Below are 19,612 nucleotides of genomic sequence, written 5' to 3'. Positions count from 1 at the left end.
AGCGACTTCCCTAGGCTCTGACTTGACTCTAAACTGTTTTGATCCTATAGACCTCCCTGAGCTGACCTCACTCATCAATAGAGCTAAATCATCCACGTGTATGTTAGATACGTAGCTCTATTTGTCTATGAAGCCAGATGAAACAGAACCGTTAGTTAAACTTCAGGCATGTCTTAGGGACATCAAGGACTGGATGTCCGTACATTTTTTGCTTCTAAATTAAGATAAACAGAGGTTATCATTTTTGGTCCAAAGCATCTTAGGAAGGGATTAGATGGTGTTGCGATGGCTTCCAGTGCAACTGTGAGAAACCTTGATGTTGTTTTCCACCAGGATTTGTCGTTTAAACCAAATATTAATCAGGTTTGTAAAATAGCATTTTTCCATCTCCGTAATATTGCAAAGATTAGGAAAATCCTCTCGCAGAGTGATGCAGAAAAACTAGTTCATGCGTTTGTATCTTCTAGACTAGATTACTGTAATGTGTTGTTAGCAGGATGTCCAAGTAATTTGCTGAATAGGCTCCAGCTGATCCAAAATGCAGCAGCACAAGTGCTGACAGGAATCAGCAGGAGAGACCACGTCTCTCCAGTGTTAGCATCGCTCCATTGGCTACCTGTAAAATTCAGAATCCAATTTAAAATTGTATTACTTGCGTATAAAGCCCAAAACAGCTTAGCTCCGCATTATTTGCAAGACCTGATAATGCCTTATGTTCCTGGCAGAGCTCTCCGTTCTCGGAGTGCAGGTTTACTCGTAGTTCCTAGAGTATCCAAATGTAGATTTGGAGGGCGGGCGTTCTGCTATCAGGCACCATTACTTTGGAACCAACTTCCAATCTGGGTTAAGGAGGCTGACACCACCTCCACCTTTAAAACTAAACTTAAAACCTTTCTGTTTAGTAAAGCCTATAGTTAGTGTTTAGTAAACCTATAGCTGGTGTTGGTAAATCTCTAGTTAGTGTAAACTCTAGTTTGTTAGAGTCAGTAGTCATAGTTGCAGCTATAGAAAAAGACTATAATAGTTAGTCTCAAACATAGCTTCGTGGTAGATATGCTGCTATAGGCGTATGCTGCAGGTGTCAGGGTTTGACATTTCCTGTTTTATTTTGAAGCCCATGTCTTTGTGTTTAAAACCAGACCCCCTAAGGTCTGGTTTGACCTTCCTGTTCCCCATCTGCCCTGATCGTCAGCCCCTGCTCTGGTGATGGTCCCGGAACCCCCGCAGCCAGAGCCACAGACCCAGGCTCCCCCGCAGCCAGCGCCGCGGACCCGGGCTCCCCCGCAACCAGCGCCTCGGACCTGGGTACCCCCGCAGCCAGCGCCCCGGACCCGGGTACCCCCGCAGCCAGGGCCTCGGACCCGGGTACCCCCGCAGCCAGCGCCTCTGACCCGGGTACCCCCGCAGCCAGCGCCCCGGACCCGGGTACCTCCGCAGCCAGTGCCCCAGACCTGGGTCCCCCCTCAGCCAAGCCAAGTCCCCGAGCCAAGTCAAGTTCCCAAGCCAAGTCAAGAGTCCCCGTCACGCCAAGAGTCTCCGTCATGCCAAGAGTCCCCGTCATGCCAAGAGTCCCCGTCACGCCAGCCAAGCCCCACGCCAAGCCCCACGCCAAGCCGTCCAGGCCCCGCGTCAAGACGTCAAGGCCCTCCTCCAGGCCCCCTCCACCCGCCCTGGGTGATAGGCCATGTGGGACATCTGGGATCTGTCCCTTGAGGGGGGGGTTCTGTCAAGGGTTGACATTCCCCCCAGCTTTCAGTTTCTGTTTTGCCCCGCCTGTGTCCCATCTGCCCTGATTGTGTCTGCACCTGTGTCTCGTCATGTCTCGCTATCCCCTTTGTATATCTGGTCTTGTCATTCCCTTGTTCCCTGTCGGACCGTACTGTTTTGCTCCTCATGTTTCCTGCCATGTTCTTCCTCCTCCAAGTTTTTTGGTCCCTTTGTTTGTTTTGATCCTGCTCTGCAGCGCTTTAGTTTGGTATTTTGTTAATAACTCCTATTTTTTGCCGACTCCTGCCTCCTGCCTCCTGCTCTCTTGCGTTTGGGTCCACACCTTACCCCCAGACGTGACACGGCTGGTCCATACTGTTTCATCCCGCCATGTTTTCCCACGTCAGGTTTTGTCATAGTTTTGATTCTTGTTCACGGTCTGGTTTTTGTATCCTGCTTAGTAGCGTTGTTGGTTCTGTTTTTGAGAACTTCTGCCTCCTCCTCTCCTGCATCACGGTCCTACTACAACCTCCCTGACAGAACGGACCAGCCAGCATGGACCCAGTAGGAGAGCAGATAACCCTCTGGGAGTTTTTCCGCCGGGAGGCAGAAAGGAGCATGCCGCGGTTCAGGGAGGAGGAGTCCCCCTTCTGGGGAACGTGCCTGGCTTTCGTGGGCCCAAGAGCATTCAGGCTCAGTGCAGGCAGAAGAGACTACGATGGCGGCAGCAAACCCCTCCTGTTCTTGTTCCCGAGGTGGTCCTGGACGCACCCCAGCCTGTTCTTGTTCCAGTGGTGGTCCTGGACGCACCCCAGCCTGCCCCCGTTTCTCTGGCTGCACCTCAGCCGACACCCAGGCCCCTGCCCCTTGTCCCCCTCAGCCGACGCCGAGGACCCGGTGTCCCCCTCAGCCAGCGCCGAGGCCCCTAGGGTTCTATGTCCCCCGAAGCCGGCTCCTAGGATTCTATGTCCCCTGAAGCCGGCCCCTAGGGTTCTATGTCCCCTGAAGCCGGCCCATAGGTTTCTATGTCCCCTGAAGCCGGCCCCTAGATTTCTATGTCCCCCCAAGCCAAGGTCCCAGCCACAGCCCAAGCCAAGGCCCCGAGGACGGCCTCCGAACTGTCTCGCTGGTCTGCCCGGCCCCGAGGACGGCCTCCCGAACTGTCTCGCTGGTCTGCCCGGCCCCGAGGAAGGCCTCCCGAACTGTATCGCTGGTCTGCCCGGCCCCGAGGACGGCCCCTTGAGCTCTGACTATGTGTTGGCCTGGTTTTTGGATCCTGCTTAGCAGCGTTTTTTGTTCTGTTTTTTGAGTAAATAAATCACAGTTTTTGAGAACTCCTGCCTCCTGCATCTGGGTCCTACTCCAACCTCCCTGACAGCAGAAGGGCACCGACATGATCCACTGGGCGGTGCCCCTCACCCTTCTTCTCTTCTCCTCTTCCATTTTTTATTGATTATAAGTATCTCATAGCAATCATTTTTGTCCATCGTCCTTATAGTTTGTTGTGATGGTCTGCCCCCACACCCCTTTTTTTCTCTTTTGTGTCTGTTTGCAGGCTAGAAATTCAGGAGCTGCATGCTGACCTGCAGTCCCCCCCTCTGATCATCCCACTGCTGCTTCCACCTGTCTATGTGGATGTCTGCTATATGCCCCCCCCCCCCCCGACCAGGAGGTCCCCCCTTATGATCCAGGTCCTGGTCCAGGTTTTTACCCCCCTTATGATCCAGGTCCTGGTCCAGGTTTCTACCCCCTTATGATCCAGGTCCTGGTCCAGGTTTCTTCCTCCTAAAGGGGAGTTTTTTCTTGCCACTTGCGTTTGGCTTAAGGCTTTTCTCCCACTATGGGAGTTTTTACCTGCCATTGTTTATATAATAATTGTTCGGGGGTTCATGTTCTGGTCTCTGGAAAGATCCTGGAGACAACTTCTGTTGTAAAAGACGCTATATAAATAAAATTAAATCGAAATTGAAATTGAAAAACTTGTTGCATCATTCCCAATAAGACTCATGGCTGCACTCGCTCAAAACGGTGTTTCTACTCAACACTGAGCAAAGGGTCTGAATACTTATGACCATGTGATATTTCAGTTTTTCATTTTCAATAAATTTGCAAAACATTCTACATTTCTGTTTTTTCTGTCAAGATGGGGTGCTGAGTGTACATTAATGAGAACTAAAATGAACTTTTTGGACTTTAGCTAATGGCTGCAATGAAACAAAGAGGGGGAAATTTATAGAGGTCTGAATATTTTCCGCACCCACTGTATGATAGAACGCAAATTGTGTTTAGGTTCACACATATAGGTTCACGGCGTATAAAACGTCTTGCACGAGTGTAAAGGTGAATGTGCAAACATCAAGTGTGAGATGGAAGTGTGTGTGCGTCAGAGTGATTGATGCTGAGTACAGTGTGCCCTATCATTAGCGGAGGTGAGCTCAGTTGTGCAGAGCCCCTCCCTCCTAGACACGCCCAGTCTGGCCCCGGGGCCCGCAGGAGTGCATGAACAGAGAAAACTGTCAAGCTTGATGGATGTGTTGGTCAAGCCCCTCATACCATCTTCAGTCCCTTTTCAAGTCTCTAAAACAGCATATTTCCTTCATATCCTGGTTTGTTAAAATGACCAATGGATGTTTCTACATGTAGTACCTACTTAGTTTTTTTTGAGGGAGTGAGATCAACTTTAACACCACTAAAATGTCAAAAGCTTTTATATTTTCTGCTGATACTACAAAGTAAATAAAAGCAGACTGTGATAAAAGGTGTGTGGACCTCTGAATGAAATAAAATAGACCTAACATTGTTTTCAGGACAAATGAAAGTCTTATTTATGCTATCCATGAGTCTAGTCATGGTTAACAACAAGCTATCTGAAACAATTATTTCATCATCTAAAATGCATCCCTCACCAGGACACACAAGATGTACCACTTTTTTTGTCAGTAACACAATTAACTGAGAATAGTGAGGAATGAAAGACATAATGTACATTTTACGCCTGTACGGTGATTACATTTTTGTATATTGCTCCGGGGTCAAGTTCTGGGTCTCTGGGTCTCTGGGAAAGCACCTAGAGACAACTTTTATTGTAATAGATGCTATATAAATAAAATTGAATTGAATTGAATTGAATTACATTTTTACTGTTATAAACAAAATTAATCTTTAGAGTTAATCTAGACTGTTCTTAAATTAATTTACAATTTATTACATTTGATAATATTTTAAAATGCAAATATACTCCACACAAAAGAACAACTTGCATCTTATCCTGAAAGTAACATGTACAGTATAATGTGGTTGTGACAGTTGAGGAAGGTCTTTAATGAGTCACCGAGTGGCCATACTGGTCCAAGCTGTTATCTAAATGGACCCTGTGATTAGGAACCCCGAATCAGGAATGAAGGAATAAAGATGTTTATACAATAGTCCACTTTTTGTCATGGAAGAGTTATAAACAAGTTATAAACATTGAGTTTCACTTAGGTAATATTGTGTTTTCTCTGACATAACACAACCCTGTGATTAGTTTCTGGCAGCCTGGACCTGAAAATACGATATTGAATGAGTTGTCCAGGAGTCTGTGACATCACAGATCAAGCTCTGAAACTAACACCAGAAATCAATCTCACAATTATTCAGAAGAGTTGCATACCTTGGGACTACCTCATAGTAGCTAAATGCAACTATGAAGAGGCTAAAAGGGAGTCAGGGGGAAAGTCAAGAATGCTGCTGGAGGAGATAAAACCTGCCAATGTCAAGCTCCTCACAATGCATGGAGACTTTTACCCTAGGTCCAGCACCCTGGGACTGTACACTAAAGGTCAAAGCCACCATTCAGATATAACAAATAAATAAAGCTGATACCATTAATAAATGGCTCTGTAAATGTCAGACGGCAGAACAATGAGGAAGAGAGAAAAAATGTGCCATCATGTAGCACAGCATATTTAAGGAAGGCTGTGGCCGAAACGCGTGGGCTGTAACCCACCTTTTAAAAATCTTTCTACATGAAATAGCCATTTCAAATAAAGGCTTTTTATATTTGAAGAAGAATGCCTTGGATTTTTCTTCTTTTTTGCATATTTAAGGATTGGCGAAATTACATAAATTCTACTAGTGGCTAGATTTGAATGGTCTCAAAGACGTACGGACGTACGGAGGTTATAATAGCAGAACAAGAACAGGTCCAAGCAATAAGAGCGATACAGGCGGGGGTCTACCATATCAGAAAAGACCCCAGGTCCAGAATGTGCAAAGACGAAAGTTCAGCACATGACAGCATGAAAATGTAGACTGCAACATTGTAAATGAAATGCCATAACCAAATAACTGGACTGCCAAGTTTGGATTGGAAGTTCCCAGTTTTCATTGATACCACCAAGGGTAGTTGAAAATGAAAGAGCTAAGATCCTGTGGGATTTCCAACTCCAGACCTTGAATAAATTGGATTTAACAGGAATATAATTGCACTGAATTGTCATTAATTGAACTTAAAAGTATAGGAGATGAAGACCTGATGTTTGTGGTTGTGCTGCTCATCTTCCTTGCCAATTTCTGTAAGGCAAACCATATCTATAGCCAACAAAATGTCCTAAAGATAGACGTTTCGAGTGAGAAGCATCCCAGCAGAACAAGGAGATCCTGCTCTCTGGAGATTACCATCCTAGTGGGGTGGAGGTGGCAGAGGGAGGAGAAACCAGGGCAAGGCTTCAGTGTCAGTGTTGGCAGGGCTACATAAGCAGCCACAGAAACCAACGGGGCAGTTGCATTTTTCTTCCTTAATTACCTTCTGGGATTAATCAAATATTTTTTTGAAATGAATTCTACTCATCACTGAGATGCAAGATTCTTCCATTTTGGACTCTGCTATTGACCAGGCTACATGGCACAATGCCAGGACAAGATCAGCAACTGTGGTGAGAGCAGAGGAAGGGGACTATGTGTGGAAGTTAATAACAAATGGTGCACTCACACAGCAACTGTAAACCAGTCACTGCTCCTGGATCTGGCATATGTGACTGTTAAATGCAGCTCTATTTACCCCCCCAAGGGAGATTGCTGCGGTCATGATAACTGCTGTATACATTCCACCAAATGCTAATGCTAACTTGCGTCTGGATATTTGCACACCCGCAGCAGCTTACAGTAGAACATACATACTACTACCACTGCCAGACTGACCACATGCCCCCCCCCCCTTCAGACCTGCAGAAACTCCAACTACACCATGCCTGTGGATGAGGTGAGGCGCATGCTGAGGGCCATTAACCTGGGAATGCTATGGATCCTAATAGCATCTTCAGCTTGATGGATTGTGCACACCAGCTAGAATCTTCATTATGATCTTCAACAGGCCCCAACCCAGTCTGCTGTCCCACCCTGCCTTACCCTCCATCACCGGCTTCAACCACTACTTATGGAGCTAGAACAGTCTCATAATTCGCAAATGCACACACCGTTTCACAAATGCACAGGACAAAATTCACAAATGCACACACCGATTCGTAAATGCACACACCGTTTCACAAATGCACAAGACAAGTTACACAAATGCACAGAACAATTCACACGTGCGTATGACAAGATATACAAATTTATTTTTGATGCGCACACAAATATAACCTGATTTACAAACGTTTGTCCTGTGCATTTGTGAAACGGTGTGTGCATTTGTGAAACAGTGTGTGCATTTGCGGATCGGTGTGTGCATTTGTGAATTTTGTCCTGTGCATTTGTGAAACGGTGTGTGCATTTGCGAATTATGAGACTGTTCTAGCTCCATAACTACTGGCCAATAGGTCTCACCCCTGCTGTGATAAAATGATTCCAAAAACTGGTACAGAGTCATTGTTATCATTCCTACCTTCCACCTTTGCCCAACATCTGTTTGCACAATACGGTCTATGGCGGACACTTCAGCCACAGTGCTTCTCATTGCAGTGACGCACCTGGAGAAGCAGGGCAGCCACACAATACTGGCCCTTTTCCACTAGAACCTACTCAGCCCGACTCGCCGCGCCTCGGTTTGGTTCTTTTCCACTAGGGGTCTAACGTGCAGAGTAGATACTTTTCTGTAACTATTCTGCCGAGGTTCTAAGCTGCTGAGTCGGCTGTATCTGACATCATCACAATACAGGCCACCGATTGGTCGGGGGGTTGGGAGTAGGGATGGGAATTGATAAGATTTTTTCGATTCCGATTCCATTTTCGATTCTGCAGAACGATTCGATTCTTTATCGATTCTCTTATCGATTCTCATTTGGAAAAAAGGAGAACAAACAATTTTAGTATCAACTTTGTTTTATATCTTTGAACAAAAAAATACAAGTGAGGTCTTAAGACGCCCCCAGCCTCGGGCTCCTCCATGGTGCCAGGGGGTCCCCACTAAATTATTTGTAATATAAAATATGTATTTCATATAAAATAAATATTCTTCTGTAGAAATTAACTAAATACAACAAATTATTTTGTGGCAATTACACATGAATGTCCAGTAACATGTTCAACACCACAAACTTAGTCACTGCTGGGGACATTCATCTATTCTGGCCTGATTCTCTTCCTGGCCTTGATGAAAGGAGAAGCTAGCGGTAGAAGCTAGCGGTAGAAGCTAGCGGTAGATGCTCTTTAACTTCTCCATAGATGAGCTGATGCTGCAGCTGTGTCAGGAGAGCTCCGCTGTCCACCGGAGCGCCCAGCACGTCCGCGTGGCTGAGGGCGCAGCTCTTCTAAAGCATGAATTATGGTTCCGCGTTAAATCAACGCAGAGCCTACGGCGTAGGGTACGCGGCGATGTTGTGTGCATAACTGGTGTAAACTCTATGCTCTCAGCATAGTCTTCACCAGTTTTTTTTTTTAATTCCATGCCAATAGGCTAATATGGAGACAAACATATTTGTATAGTGTCAAGGTTTGACATTCCCCCCAGCTTTCAGTTTCTGTTTTGCCCCGCCTGTGTCCCATCTGCCCTGATTGTCTGCACCTGTGTCTCGTCGTGTCTCGTTATCCCCTGTGTATATCTGGTCTTGTCATTCCCTTGTTCCCTGTCGGACCGTACTGTTTTGTTCTTCATGTTTCCTGCCACGTTTTGCCTCCTCAAGTTTTTGATCCCTGTTGAGTTTGTTTTTATCCTGCCAAGCAGCTCTTTGTTTTTGCCTTTTGTTAATTAAATCCTGTTTTTGCCGACTCCTGCCTCCCACCGCCTGCTCTCCTGCGTTTGGGTCCACACCTTACCCCCAGACGTGACATAGTTTCATTTTCAATCAGCAAATTCACTATTAAAGTTAGGATTAAGATTTGAGTTATGGCAGTGTCCAAATTGGGGTGTTTGATTTGATTTTATTTGATTTATTTGTCCCGTACGGAGATCACTGACAGTACATTTCTCATCTCAGGTGACAACGGACATTACATACATAGGTAATTCTAATTTGAACATGTCTATGACCGAGCCACAATCGGAAATCCTGTTTCAAAGCTCAAAGGTTTAAAAGGCTAGGACACTCAGATAAGTGGAGGTATCTCACAGCGCATCTACATTTTAATGTAGATTAATACAAAAAACACAATTGTTTTTCCCTCATCTCTTTCCATGCCATCCTCTTTGTCATCCTCCCCTTATGTATGCTTCATTTCCTCTTTGGTATACTGGTAATTCAGTATGATATATAATATTCCTCTTAGTTTATATCCCTCACCAATAATCTTCAGCTCATTTTCAAAATGCTCCAATCAGTAAAGAAAGAAAGCGACTGCTGGAAGAGTGTTTCTGTGACTGGGTGAACAAACACACGTTAATGCACTTTGCACAAGCAAAAGGTATTTTCTAAGTGTGACCCAGTTACCATTTCGCCACATATTTACAGGACTGTCTCAGAAAATTAGAATATTGTGATAAAGTTCTTTATTTTCTGTAATGCAATTACAAAAACAAAAATGTCACACATTCTGGATTCATTACAAATCAACTGAAATATTGCCTTTTATTATTTTAATATTGCTGATTATGGCTTACAGTTTAAGATTAAGATTCCCAGAATATTCTAATTTTTTGAGATAGGATATTTGAGTTTTCTTAAACTTTAAGCCATAATCAGCTATATTAAAATAATAAAAGGCTTGCAATATTTCAGTTGATTTGTAATGAATCCAGAATGTATGACATTTTTGTTTTTGTAATTGCATTACAGAAAATCACAATATTCTAATTTTCTGAGACAGTCCTGTATTTCGTTGCAAAGGTGGTATGATAAAGTTAACATGAATTTTATTTCAACTAACAGGTACTACATCCTACGGCAGCCTGGATACTGTCTGAACTCCAATGCTTCCACTTGTTTGCTCATTTAATCCCAGTGAGGGGATAATAAAATGCAATGGGCAGCCTTGTCAGGACACATGCTTGGTCAACAAGGTGGAGTAGGGTTTAGCCAAGTGAAGGGAAATAAAATATTCAATGAAAATAGGATTTAGGGACATAATAAATCAACAGATGGGTCAAAATGGAATAAAAAGTCTTAATACTTTCTTCAAGCCACACACTGGGCGAAACCTGTTAAAAGAAAACATATATATATCACAAACTGTACAAGGAAGTGGCAAAAATGCTGCATATCTGGAGAGGTTTATGTTTTGTCACTGCTAGGAAACTAATACAAAAATATTCAAGTGATTCAATAAAACAAAGACTGCCAAAAGTTGTTCTTCAGAACAAGAGCAAATGTTACTCTTCCAATTCCATCAGAAACATTTATGTATTCATCGATAAGTCCCAATAAAACAGTCGTTTTCATAAGTAAAAGAATTCTAAGAATTTGTAACCCATTGACATTATAAACCCAACAACAGCAACAATGGAGTCAAAATTATCCTGCATAAACATTTAATGATAGTTCAAAATTAAAAAGAAAAGATCTGAGACAGACCGTGGTACCTGCGAGAAGCATCCAGAATAAAACAAATATTTTGTGGTTTGGACTTTATTTACTATCATTTTATAATGAATATTTCATTAAATTTAGGTTGCATTTGAGCTTGCTAAAAAGGTACCATGGTTTAGTGGTGTGACCAATTGGAAATTAGGATTATGCAAGAGAAACAATTTTGGGCGAGGTCCAAATGAAATGAATTGTTGAGGTTTTATCAACACGAGGACGTTTGCATTTTAAAACACCAAACTTTGATTATGGTCATGCATGGCATCCACACTACACTGCCAAGACCAGCCCTTGAAAACAGAACATTTTTGATCTGCTCCAGACTTGATTTTCATTTGTGTTGCAGATGCATAAAACAGAAAAACCTTAAAGAAACAATGATGTTGTTCATGTAGTTCACATTCACTTTCTGATTTGTTCTTCTGGGTCACTATGTATCCATCCCTGATTCAGCGAGCTATTTCAAATGACTATTCGCTAGAAAATAACACATCTGTGCCTTAATGACAAAAACAATGTGAAGATGGAAGAGAAAAGCTTTGTCAGTCTCAACAAAGGTTATTTTCAGGAGAGCTTTCAACCTGTGTTCACTTGTGTGTGCATGCTCCTGCGAGCACGGTTGGCTCAGTGATAGAGATTCTTACAGGGGTCTATTGCTGACCCAGATTCAACACAATGTTGAAACGCTAATGCTGATGCAGCTCGGTTTTATTTCAAAATTGCATTTTACAGTGCAAGCAAACTTCAGGGAGATTGAGACATACAGACATACACACAGTCTCAATCCATATCCATGTCTCCTCCTCCGTCCATGGAGCTGCTGCGATACGTCAACGTCGCCGCCATATTGGATGTTCAAGACTGCGCTGTAAACTAATACAAGTACATGGACTTATCTTCATAAAGCGCCTTTCTACAAAGAAATGTATGTTTTACGTCTCATTTATTCATTCACACACACACTAATATACTTGGGAAACAGTTAGGCACCAAATATAATATATTTAATTTTCTCAGATGGCAAAAATAAGAACTTTATTGATCCCACATAGGAGTAATTCATGTTATATCAGCTATAGAGAACAAGGTAGAGCCGAAAAACAATATATATCCCCCCTCACAAAAATAGACATATTTTTTCATCAACAAAACACATTAAAAAAAATTCAAATAACAACATAACGTATTTGAACCATTTTTCAGACAATAAAATAACAATAAAATTTAATGTAATGTATAAAAATGTAAAATGTGTTTTGTTGATGAGAAATTATGTTTCTCTATTTTTCTTATTTTTGTGAGGGGGATATATATAGTTTTTCGGCACTACCTTGTTCTCTATAGCTGATATAACATGAATTACTCCTATGTGGGATCAATAAAGTTCTTATTTTTGCCGTCTGAGAAAATTAAATATATTATATTTGGTGCCTAACTGTTTCCAAGTATATTAGTGCGTGTGTGAATGAATAAATGAGACGTAAAACGTACATTTCTTCGTAGAAAGATGCTTTATGAAAATAAGTCAATTTACTTGTATTAGTTTACAGCGCAGTCTTGAACATCCAATATGGCGGCGACGTTGACGTATCGCAGCAGCGGGCAAGAACACTCGATGTATACATATATATGTCTATGGTCTCAATCTCCCTGAAATTTGGAGGGGACTTAGCTAAAAAGCATTGTAAAATATCCTGTCCTCATTCATCCTTCCTGTCTTACAGACGGCTGCAGTGAACATGTGATTGTGGGGGTGGACAAAGTGGGTACCAAAGATTTACAAAAATGTTTTTAACAAAGAAAAGAGAGGGAAACAAAGAGGAACGAGGAGATGTAGAGTCAGGGATACAAGCACAAGCGGCATGGCAACACATAGAAAGAGGAAGAAAAGAGTTACCCATAAGTAGCCGCCGTTTCACCCGCTTGTCCACATCAGCTACTGACGTGGCATTGAACTCAGAGCTCTCAATTGCAGCCTCATCTTTCTCTAAAACACAAGTGACAAGGGGACAAACAGTGAGCAGCAGGTTAATGAGAAGCCCAAATGACCAGACCTTCAGCCCCTCTTGGCGTTTGAGCAAAAAGCCAAAGCCAAGTAGCAAGAAGTGATGAAGAGATGCTAAAATCCCTGTTAGTGTTAATCCCCAAATGATGCTAAATCCCCCAGAGCAAATCAAAATAACAAAAAAAAAAGATCAGTATCAGTGGGGAACTTATAAAATGAGCATTAGGTAGGCAAAAAAAGGGAGAAAAAGATGTATGTTCAGGGATTCAAACAAAAAGATAGTTCTTAAAACTGTACAGATATGGGGTTTAGGGATTGGATGAGGTGAGAGGGAACATTAAACTAGATTGTGATTCTGATGCTGATGTTCCTGTTGCCGATGTCTTCCATATCAAACAGTCACACTCTGTCAGCAATGTTTACCTCATATCAGAACAGAGGACGAAGAAGATAAAGAATAGGAAGAAGTTAAGTCTGACATTTCCAAGACAAGCTGCTTTAAATGTAAGCAAAAGACATAAGCAAAGAAAACAGTGTGTGACGAGAGAAATTACAAAGGGTGGTGCATAGGAGGAGCATGAGCGAGCAATTAGCATCGAGTAGGTGCTTGAAGATCTTGGAAATGTCAAGATGACTGAGAGGAAATAATAAAAACAGATGGAAAAAAAAAGGAAGAAAGAAAGTTCGGAGACAAAAGACAGACATTCCCATTATGGTTCACAATGAGAGGAGATTTATACACACTGAAAAATGGGGTTGGAAAGAGTGTATAGGGAGGGCATGCACAGAAAAAAGGAAAAAAAAGGAATAGCGGGTAGTCTGGGGGCAGCGCTGGTTGCCTGTTTGTCTATGGAACACATCACAACTGGCTCTAAGAGTCAACACTGGACAAAAACCACATTCCCAAAAGCTGGGCAGCGGGGGTGGAGGGAGAATAGTGAGGGAGAAATCAAGGAAGGTTACACTTCTTGTATTATCGGATGAATGTTAAAGTCGCATGCATGTACTGCATTGGGTATTTTGGTTGAGTGATATCACTGGGAACGGTATCCAGCCTTCCCCTGGGCCGGTTAGTACGGCCTGAATGAGCATCTCTTTAAGAATGAATAACATTTGCTGCAAAAGGGCAGGCCTTTCATGTTTTTGGAGGTGGTGGGGGACAGATATGGGCACAATTAATGACCCTTCCATTTCCCCAGCCCTACCTTACCACCATTTTTTTTCTCTCCTCTCACACGATGGACAAAGTGAAGGACTCTCTGAAGTGCACTCGGGGATGAATGGGAGCTTTCTGGTGCCGAGCTAACGGGGTAAGATGTGGCTGTGTGAATGTGTGATTGTTGAATCCAAAGCTTGTGCATACCAGTATGCCTCCGTTTGAGTGTCTGTTTGCTTGAGTGTGTGAAAAAAAGTGTTAGAGGGGGAAGAAAAAACATAAATGCTTGTGTGTGTGTGTGTGCGTGAGGAAGGGATGTGTAAGACAGATTTGAAAAAAGGGTGAAGGTGAAGTCCCAGGCACTCATTCCTTAAGAGTCTATGGGACTTTGAGTTTTCAGAGGCCCACAGAGAGGGAAGCTGTTCTCAAGACTTATGTAGGACAAGGAGGGGGCAGAGTTAAACCACTCTATGCTACTACAACTAGGAGAAGAATGGTAAAAACCAGTGCACTGGAAGGAAACAGAAAAATCTGAATTACTAAAAAGCAACAGAAACAATAATATATACTTCAATTAAAAAAGGGAAAATGAATAAAAATGGAATCCATACAAACAGTGCAGGTTCTTCAATGCAGCTGGTTAACATAGACAAACAATAAAAGGACACATTATTGAAAAGAGAGAGGGAAATGGACAGTGTAGGACTCCTGAGGGACACATGCAATAGGAATGGCAGGATATGAGAGTGAAGAAGAATGGACAGTGCAAGTCCCTGCCTCGCTATTAATTGTATGTTACGATGGGTGCTGTTGGTAGGAGATTAAGGCATGGAAGCGATGTTTGCAGTGGCAGTGTTTTGGTTCTTTGACGTTTAGTTGCTAATATTGGCTTGGGATGGAGTTGGTGAATGAGGAGGCAGCGAAAGGACTGCAGGGGAAGATCAGGCTTGTTTTGGTCAGAGTTGTATCTAAGACAAGGCTGCAATTGAGATGTCCGATAAACCACAGAGTCTAACACATGGCCCTTGACCCCCCCACCCCCATCCCCCGACCCACACCCAACGCCACCCCACCCCCCAACCCACAGTTACTTGTTGGTCTCGTGCACTGAGAACCAATCCTCATTTCCACCTGATTTAGTTCTAACATGGATGCTCAGACAAGACAGGCAATCAGGTACTATCACCAGAAAGCAGTAGGAGGTAAAAGGAAGGAGGAATAGAGGGACAACACTATAAATAAAGGGTAAAGAAAAGAGCTTAGGGTTAAAGGTACGCCCAGAGAGCAGTAGGGGCACCCAGGCCACACACAGAGAGGCCCGTTCCCTCATCAAAATATGAAAAGAGGGATGGGCACAAAGTGAAAAGACGCTGGGAAACGAGGTAAAGGAGGGTTCCTGCTCTCATTTTGTTTCCAAACGGTAGGATTCTCTTGATGGAGTTTTCCACTTCTTCAAAGCAGCTAGAAAAAAAACCAGTTAGTGTCAGTCTAACCCTGGTGAGGGCGAGAGAGGCAGACACAGGCAGGAGACTACGGTGGCCGAGACCCGCCATTGCTGCAAGTAAAAGTAACGCTGCAAACAGAAACAAACGCCGCTGCAAATAAAATAAACGCTTAGCAAATAAAATAAACGCTGCAAACAAAAACAAACGCTGCTGCAAATAAAAGAAACGCTGAAAATATAAAGAAACCCCGCTGCAAATAAAATAAAAAACGACGCAAATAAAAAAGCCACAACGGAAGTGAATTACCGGGGACTGTTTTTGCCGATGCACCGGTGTTTTTATGTGTGTTGTTTTTGTTGTTTTTATCATTAATAATAATGCCAAGAATAATCTAAAGCGTGGGTAACAATAGTTATTTGGATGAATGTGAAGTTGAAGCTGTGTGTGGTGCTCAGGGACTTCTCCTCTCACGTAAAAAAAACACCGGTGCATCAGCAAAAATAGTCCCCGGTAATTCACTTCCGTTGTGGCTTTTTTATTTGGGTCGTTTTTTATTTTATTTGCAGCAGGGTTTCTTTATATTTTCAGCGTTTATTTTATTTGCAGCAGCGTTTTTGTTTAATTTGCAGCGTTTATTTTATTTGCAGCTGCGTTTTTTTTTATTTGCAGCGTTTATTTTATTTGCAGCTGCGTTTTTGTTTAATTTGCAGCGTTTATTTTATTTGCAGCTGCTTTTTTTTCATTTGCAGCATTTATTTTATTTGCAGCGGCGTTTCTTTTTATTTGCAGCGTTTCTTTAATTTGCAGCAGCGTTTGTTTCTGTTTGCAGCGTTACTTTTATTTTCAACAATGGCGGGTCTCGGCCACCGTAGAAGACTGAGAGAGAGAGACTGGTCCCAGTGGTTGCATAGACAGTTGCATAGACAGTTTATCAACTGGAAATCATGGTGGTTATTGATCAACTGGAAATCATGGTGGTTATTGATACCACTGACATCATTTGTGTTTCTCAGTCCATACACAGAAATTAGAGAACTGAATGTCTTCTGGTCAAACAGGTTGTTGTAAAATCAAGTTTAAATGTAACAAAGTGTTAAGTCACACACTTTTAAACACAAAGAAAGTTCATCAGACTCTCTTTTTTAAAATCATTATTATTATTCTTTCGCTTCATTAAGATTTTAACATCCCAATTACAAATTAAGCAGAACTTGGTAACACATGCCAGATGGAGTCTGAAGCAGCTTATTAATAGGAAAGACATTTAAAGAGCTGACACGCTGCCAGCATCAAGACTCTGGCCGGAGGCGAGTCAAAACTCATTCTGACTCCAAGTTCTGGGCTTTGTAAATGACTGATTTGGGCATTTCTGCCTATTATGAACTTCTAAAAACATATTTTCCGGATTTTGTGTCCAGTTTGAATAGCAGACGAACAGCCAAATAAGACATTGAACTTTGGTCTTAGTTGCTTTTGTTAGATGTTAACCTCCATTTCATAATGCCCATAAAAAGTGAATTTTTAGGAAGTTTTCTCCAACTTATTTCAGTTTTGTCCTTACTTGTTAAAAATCATGCAAACCCCCAAAAGGAAAACAAGGTTTGGCTTGAATTCAAAGGTTATTGCGCTCATCCATCCAGATGAAGCCCTTGCATCACAGTTCAAATTAATGTGTTTGTATACTGTTTCCGTTTTTTTGGTATTTAAAGAGCCATTTACTGCTTGCTCCAGTTTAGTTTCTTTTTTGTTTCACATAATTTGGGACTAACTTTAATAACATATTCTGTCAACTAGTTGATTATTGATTAATTAATAGAAAAAAACAGTTCACAAAGCAAGCCTAATGTGTTCAAGAGCCAGAATGTTAAATATACAGCTGGCTACTGTAACTAATTACAGTATTTACCACAACCCAAAATCAGCACAAACAGTCCCGATTAAGTTCATGACCTGAAAAGATTGTTTATTTTGTACAGCAGTGCACAAGAACATTTTTCAGTTTTCAAGTCAAGAAATCCACACAGAAAAGTCTGAGACGGTATCTTACTTTGCATTTTCAGTGTAAGATCAGCTTACTTAATGTCCTACTACCACAATAACACAATCACACAATAATATGACATAACAATTATAACATTTTATTTTAAATAATATGAATAAAAAATCAATTACGGAAACTGAAGCGGTAGTTTTGGGACTACTATTCATTATTACATAATCATTTGTACACTGAACACTTTAGCCCGTTAGTATGCAGGATTTGACCTTCCCTCCCTGAACACACACCTGTTTCCATTTTCAAATAAACATATAAATTGGCTACAACATGAATAAAAATAAAAGCTAGATATTAAAATTCTGTGTTTTATCCAGGTTTCTACTTTCCTTTATTCATCAGAGGCTGAGAAGGAAAATGTTCGAGAGAACAGGAAAAAAGAAACCTTTAGCTTGCAATTAGTTCATTTAAAGTTCATCTGCCCAGGGCTTATAATTGAAGCATCTGAGACCAATACTCTCCAACACTTTACTGGACCTAAAACCTGCTCTGAGACGAGGCAAATATACATGAGCAGAAAAAGAAATGAGCAGCTTCACTTACCTGGAATGCCTTATTTATCCTCTACACATCATGAAAATGACTAGCATTAAAGTGAGAAGACAAGGCTGAGACTTCTTCTGACAGCAGAACCGCTGCCTGCTGGGGGTTAACTGGTCTTTTCAGATGAGGAATACATTTTTACTGTGGTACATCTGTCAACCAGCTCAAAAAACTCAGTAATATCGCAACGTTTCCACACATATTACAATGGTGTTGATTTCTTGAGGTTATTATGTATTTAAGGCTTGAGTTTATGTTGCAAAGATTACAGTGGGACATCATAATCTATTTATTCAAGTCATTTTAATGTTGCTGTCCTGTGTGGTTCACAAATGTATCTCATTACATTTTAAGTCATTTAATGTGCAACCACCATCTTACAGCAAGATATAAACTAAATCCCACAGTCAACAGAAACGAGATGGGAGGTTTCCTCTCAGCCCTCGGACCAGCTACTGGGTTAACTATGTGACTAGCGACTAATAGTGTTCAGAAATAAAGGAACTGTTTAACTGCAAAAAACATAAAGTCCGGTGGACTTGAGAGAAACAAAAAATCAGCTCATGTCTAGTTTTTACGGAGCCCCTCTGGTGACATTTGAAAAAAATAAAATAACTCGTGGCCACGAGTTAATATCTCGTGGCCACGAGATAATCAATGCGTGGCCACGAGTTATTAATGCGTGGCCACGCATTATTTAATTTTTTTCAAATGTCACATGTTATTACTACACTCGCCATGACAATACTCTTGCTCTTTAATATAAATAGACTTTAATTACTGTTATTAATGATGAATAACCATCCCACCAAGGAAGTTGCATCCACGAAGTCCAGACAGTAGGTTATAATGCCATCCACGAGTAAAATAATGCGTGGGCACGAGATACATAATGCGTGGCCACGCATTGATTATCTCGTGGCCACGAGTTATTTATGCGTGGCCAAGCATTATTTTATTTTTTTCAAATGTCACCAGAGGGGCTCCGTAAGTTTTTAAAGCCCAGTAAGTTATCATTTAAAATTATTACTGGTATTAAACAATGTCTTTAAAAAAGATTGTATCTTTAGAAAACACAGTAACACTAATGATTGGCTTATCAATTATTAAATGAAACCTCTAAACTGTCAAATACAGTAGTATAAATAAAGCCAGAATGTAACAGATTAAATTAAAACGTTAATTGATTACATCTGATGAATGAATACCACTCCTAACAGGAAAAATGAAATGCATCTAATTTCTTTTAATTTATTGTTTTTTTTGTAGACAATATGAGCCTAAGATATCTAATGTTACATTTAATTTAATTTGACATTATAAATCTTTTTATTTCTGCATCTAGAAAAAATCCACAAAATTTTGGGACAGTAAAACTTTTGGAACTTTGTAATTTTTCCATTTTTTCTTCCATTATTAGTAAAGCATTCTGGTACTGAGGGTGCCAAGAAATGATAAGTTAGTCTTGGAAAATGAGTGAAGAGTTTTTGCAGCAGTACAAGGTTCAGTAGCTGCTGTCACGACAGGTAAGGAGTTCAGGCAAGCTAGTCTAGTACCTGGAACTTCCTCTTCCCCAACCAAAATGCATGGACATCAGTAAATAATTTAACACAATGCTCCTTTTTTGACAGTAAAAGTTCAAGTGGTATTTGTTAGGGGTGTAACGATACACTAATCTCACGATACGATACACGATATTGAGGTCACGATAACGATACGATATTATAGCAGTATTTTTTTTTTTTAAATGGTCTTTTATTTGAA

At 41.5% G+C, this 19,612-nt stretch overlaps 1 protein-coding gene across 2 annotated transcripts in view; it reads right to left on the bottom strand.

Annotated features, from left to right (window-relative positions):
- The window catches only part of scube1 (signal peptide, CUB domain, EGF-like 1), a 256,585-nt gene that overhangs the window by 76,799 nt on the left and 160,174 nt on the right, over window positions 1-19,612 (bottom strand). Inside the window, exon 7 of one of the 2 annotated variants that reach the window (XM_061714862.1) lies at window positions 12,541-12,630. The exons of the other annotated variant lie outside the window; for it this stretch is intronic. Within the exon in view, the coding sequence (XP_061570846.1) occupies window positions 12,541-12,630 (90 nt within the window). The remainder of the gene's footprint in view (window positions 1-12,540; window positions 12,631-19,612) is intronic. 2 annotated transcript variants of the gene reach the window in all.

The sequence above is a fragment of the Cololabis saira genome, chromosome 23 (genome assembly GCF_033807715.1).
Source record: "Cololabis saira isolate AMF1-May2022 chromosome 23, fColSai1.1, whole genome shotgun sequence".
Taxonomy (NCBI): Eukaryota; Metazoa; Chordata; class Actinopteri; order Beloniformes; family Belonidae; genus Cololabis; species Cololabis saira.
This window is presented reverse-complemented; position numbering and strand designations above follow the sequence as displayed.